This window comes from Fukomys damarensis, unplaced genomic scaffold (genome assembly GCF_012274545.1).
Source record: "Fukomys damarensis isolate Sample0158 unplaced genomic scaffold, DMR_v1.0_HiC HiC_scaffold_17, whole genome shotgun sequence".
Lineage (NCBI taxonomy): Eukaryota > Metazoa > Chordata > Mammalia > Rodentia > Bathyergidae > Fukomys > Fukomys damarensis.
Genome location: NW_022900929.1, coordinates 57,716,455 through 57,721,654, shown reverse-complemented (window position 1 = coordinate 57,721,654; position 5,200 = coordinate 57,716,455). Strand labels below are relative to the sequence as shown.

The following is a 5,200-nucleotide window of genomic DNA, read 5'->3' as shown; positions in this document are numbered from 1 at the left end:
TAAGAGGTAAGTTCTGGTTCTGTTCAGCTCAGATATGACAGATGTGGTTTGCTGTAGGTAGAAAGTGTTGTTTGGGTTTGGTTTTTGGTTTTTTTTGTTTTGTTTTGTGTTTTGGTACTGGGGATTGAACTTGGAACCTTGCACTTGGGAGGCAGGCAGCAGCACCACTGAGCTAAATCCCCAGCCCAAAAGTGTTCAGTTTTAATCTCTATACTCTGAAGAGATAAAATTTGCATGGAATATTTCTGACACCTGTTCAGTGAAGTCCGAGAATAAAAATTTTTTCTAGCTCTACTAACCATTATCATGGTTACATTATAAAACTTTGCCTTTATTTGTTAAGAATTTTTGTTAGAGAATTGTTAACTCAGTGTAAAAACTCTTGCATTATATTTACTGTTGGGTTTAGCTTGGATGAGAAGATGGGAAGAAAGTAGAGTATCATGAACTATGCTTCGGAGGGAAAAATTCTTCAAAGATTTGGAAAGTAGGAAAAGGTAGGGGCCAGGGATTTAGCTCAGTGGTTCCACCATCTGCCTTGCAAGTGCAAGGACTGGAGTTTGATCCCCAGTACCAAAAAAAAAAAAAAAGGGTAAAACAGGCTCAAAATAACACAAATCATTTAATGTTTTATGAGAAATTTTATAGCTTGCATAAACAAAAAAGTATAAAAATTTAAGGCACAATGAATAACTAACTATTAAACATTACAAACTGGCCACTATTGCACAAGTGGTGAAATAAAACCTTTATCAGTCACTATCTTCTACAATCAGAAAGGTTTCTAGGTAAACTCGTAGGTATTAGAACCTCTGGTTAATAACTAAACAGCTGAACTAAAGACGCTATCTCAAATTTAAAAACAAATGGGAAGAAGTTGGGCTTTAGAGCCACTAGTATAATTTATGGTGACATTAATTACATTATCTCAAGATTTTTAAGCACTAATTTATATAGTTTATACCCATGAATAAAAAAGATGACCAAATACTATGAACCACCATAGCACGAATCCACATAGCTAAAAACTCCTTAAGTTTATCTTTCCTAAATTCTTCAAATTTCAGTTAAATAACTTAGTTTGAAAAACTTCAGCTTTCAATTTCATTTTTCAGCTGTCAGCTGAAAAACCTGAGCTTCAGTTAAAAATTTAATTCATGTTTATTGACAGTAGACTTCCGTAATAGGGCCACTGTATGTATTTTAAGTTTCTTTTAAGCTGTACTTTACATGTTTGATTGAAAGCTTAAGTGTTGTTTAGAAGGCTGTTAACATAATTTCTAAACGCTCTTGTGGTGGTGTTTTGGTTTGGGTTTTTTTAGTACTGGGGTTGAACCCAGGGCTGTGTACATGCTAGACAAGTGCTCTACCACTGAGCTACATCCCCAGGTTCTACAAAAAGGCTTTTTTAAGAACAGCATTTCTAGAGTATTCCAACTAAGTGTTTTTATCCACATTTGTAAAGATCTCAAGGTTATATGCATCTATTTAGGAATATTTTCAAAATCAGCTTTATAGTATATAAATTTGTAAAGTTTACAAATAACTGAGTAGGTGGAGAAATGGCCAGCCTGGTTTAAGTAAACTGCCCTTCTTACTGTTGCTACTTCAATATGGTGAATGACAAGCAACTAATTTTATTATGTTACTATTATTCCTTGTACAATATTTAACAGCTCTTGATAGTTAAATCTGTACCTGTCTCCCAACTCCTCACCCCCAACTGTGTGAGGCATTCAGGGCTGAATGAGTGATTATCCACTCGGCATCTTGCTTCTATCACTCAGGTGTTACATTAATTTATTCCATAGCTAGTGTTAACTTTATGATCAAAGCTTAATTTTAGTTACTACTGAAAAATACAACATTAAGTGACTTGCATTAAAAAAATGCAAACCCATGTTATTAATATTGGTGTAATAAACACTTCTCCATAAAATAGTTATTCTCAATGAACTCAAAAAGTGCTTCCATTATGCTCATTATTATACACTCTGAGCCATCCTTAGTGGAATATATTAAATGTAAAGCTTAAAAATGTAAGGCATAACATGAGAAAATGTGGGGGGGGAATCATTTTAATCTGAAATTATAGGATTACTGGCTCCAGTTAGCTTTAGTCAACAATTTATATTTTCTCTTTACAAATGCATAAATAACAGACGAGTTTGCTAATTTAACTTTTTTTTTTGGGTACCAGGGATCAAACTCAGGACCTTGCACTTGCGAGGCAGGCACAGTGCCACTGAGCTAAACCCCTGGCCTCCTCTTAATTTATTAAGGCCTTAATTTTTTAAGGATCATTTTAAAACTAAAACATTGGGCTGAGGGTGTAGCTCGGGTAAAGTGCCTGCTAACATGCCCTGGGTTGATCCCCAGCACTACCGCCCCCTCCAAAAAGGAAAAGCTAAAGCACTAATTCAACACAGAGTAGAAATATCCAAACTTCAGATTTGACTTTTACTAAATATAGAATGAATATAAGAATGAAGAAACATTTTTTTCCTTTCCAGATAAGTTAATAATTTAAAATATAAATAACTGTTTTAAGTTCCACTGAATAGAGAATGTGAAAGTTCCTGGTACAAAAAAAAATTTAGCATTTGAAGTTTGATAGTCATTTGATTCTATGGCGGAACAGAGCCTGGGTTTTGTTTGCCTTCTGTAATTACTTCACAGTCTTCCTCCATTTCAAAATTAAGATTCACAAACGAAGTGGATACCACTGTTTCTGGTTGATCTGTCTGCACAGAGGAATTAGCCTGTGTCTTACTCTGATGGAATTGTCTTTCTGCTTCCTCAGACATCCTGTTTTCTTCTTCTTCTTCTTCTTCCTAAAAAGTGGAAACATCAATAGTTGAAATATTAATATTCAGATAGTAATTATTCAGTTGGACCTTCAAAAACAAAGTAACAGAAGCACCAAAGGAGATAAAATTGGAAGCAGGGGGATTTAAGTTTAAATAGATTTAAGTTTAAACCTGTATTTAAATTAGCATGATTAAGTCATAAGTATTTCTTCTGTCAAGGAGCTTTTTTTTTTTTTTTTTTTTTTAAACTATACTAACGCCATGTCCATTTGGTCTAATTTTTGTTGTTGTGTTGTTTTGTTTTTTGAGATAGAGTCTCCTCCTGCCTCAGCCTCCCCAGTGCTGGGAATTCAGGTGTGTGCCACCACACCTGGCCTCATTTGATCTAAATTAATACATACTTCTCCTTCCCCTGTTTTCAAAACAGTATTATAAAGCATCAAAGAAAGTGAAGTTATGTTTAAACATAGTCCAGCATAATTAGCTTAAATGAGACCTGGATTAACTTTGAAGAGACCTTTTTTTTGCACATTAAGCCTAATCTTAATTTTAAAATGAGCTATTACTATGTCACTTTAATTATAAGGTGTCAGCCTATTTGATTGAATAGGTTGTTTTATTTATTAAATGGTACAGCATGGTTGCTTTTCCTATAAACACCTAATGCACTTCCTGTCTAGAGACCTTTGCCGTCAAATTTCCAATCCAGTAGGAGGTTAAGACATGTACACCCTCCATTTCCACATACAGTGTCTTGGGCTTGTTTCTTCATTATAGTAAAGGGAAAATGTATGAAGATTAACACATGGACGGTACTTCACATTGCATTAACACAACAAAACAGCTTAGTTTTGTATCTGGATCTTAAGGAACTTTGAGGTTTTTTTACATTTATTAGTTCACGTTTGCTGTACATGATGATTATATTCATTGGTACACGTATATAACACCTTAATTTTTTAACCCCCCTCAGAAATTCCAGTTTTAAACAATTCTAAAATACATTTTAATTTGATAAACTAAAAGAGCTGTCTCCAGTGGTAGAATGTTTGCCTGACACCAAGACACTGGGTCTGATCCCCACACCTATTTGGGCAGCTAGAGGATGCATATGCTCATGATCCAGTCCACCAAGTCTACAGCAAACAAACTGAATCAAGAAAATATAAAAAGGAGACACACCTCCTTCTTCATCCGGTAGTACTCATCAATGGCATATTGGTATTTTGGGGTGCTGATGCCCAAAACAGATGCAATCTTCTCTCCAAGAAAGTCACACACTAAAGATAAAAAAGTTAAAACATAGAATTCCATAAACATTTCTCAAGTACTTTCTGTATGCACCACACTTAGGTATACAACAGTCACTATTCCTGTCCTCAAAGAGATTATAAAAACCCACTATCTCTTTCTCTTCTGGTTCTCCAAAGAAGTATAAGTGGCTCCTCCTGGATACCCAACAACAATTTGTTAACATTTCTATTAAAATAGTTTTCACCAGGTATTAAAATTACTGGTTTCATGTCTAAGGAAAATATGTAGCCTCAGAAGGCTGGGCTATCAGTGGGCTGGATGTGAGGTATGGATGACGTAACACGGCGTGCCTAGCACATGGCAGGCACTGTGAAGTTAGGCTTACAGGTTAAAGAACAGCTCGACCTAATGCAGTGAGTCTAAAGTATAACAATGAATCTAGAGCTCATCTCGTTACACCACACTGTCTAGCACAGTGAGGGCTCAGTATGTTTGTTCAACTACTGTGCCCTAATAAATGGTGGAAAGTGAGAGAAGCTTTGAAAGGATTAAAATTGGGAGCAAAGTTGAATGGTTTAAACATTTAAATTAACATGATTAAGTTACGTGTTTATAACACATTTCCTTCAAATTTGACTTATTTATATCTCAGTTTAAGAAATGAGGCTGGGGGCCAGGGATTTAGCTCAGTGGTGCTGCTGCCTGCTTCGCAAGTGCCGGGACCTGAGTTCAATCCCCAGTACCAAAACAAACAAAAACATGAGGCTGGGGGTTATAGCTCAGTGATAAAGCACTTGCCTAGCATGCTGTAGGACCTGAGTTCTATTCTCCAGTAACAACAATAAAAAAAGCTCTCTCTGCATATATCATGCATACATATATACATAGTATAACTGCAAGCCTCAGAATAAGCAATGAGGCAGAATGAGACTACCAGGAGGAAAGCAAATAATAAAGCAGCATAATCAATGCTAATAGGGTTCAAGAATATGAAAGCCCAGCTAGGTGTGGGGGTACACAGCTGTAATCCCAGCACTTGGGAGGATGAAGCAGGACTGCCACCAGTTTAAGGCCAGCCTGAAAAGCCTATCTACATTAATATTGCCATTTTCAGTCCAAAAAAAAAAAAAAAAAAA

At 35.8% G+C, this 5,200-nt stretch overlaps 1 protein-coding gene across 1 annotated transcript in view; it reads right to left on the bottom strand.

Moving 5' to 3' along the window:
• Positions 1-1,329: 1,329 nt before the first annotated feature.
• Srp54 (signal recognition particle 54) overlaps positions 1,330-5,200 on the bottom strand; it is a 69,549-nt gene continuing 65,678 nt past the window's right edge. Inside the window, exons 16-17 of the mRNA XM_033765132.1 lie at positions 3,993-4,090; positions 1,330-2,834 (exon numbers count right to left, since the gene is read on the bottom strand). Of these exons, the coding sequence (XP_033621023.1) occupies positions 2,628-2,834; positions 3,993-4,090 (305 nt within the window). The 3' untranslated portion in view covers positions 1,330-2,627. The remainder of the gene's footprint in view (positions 2,835-3,992; positions 4,091-5,200) is intronic.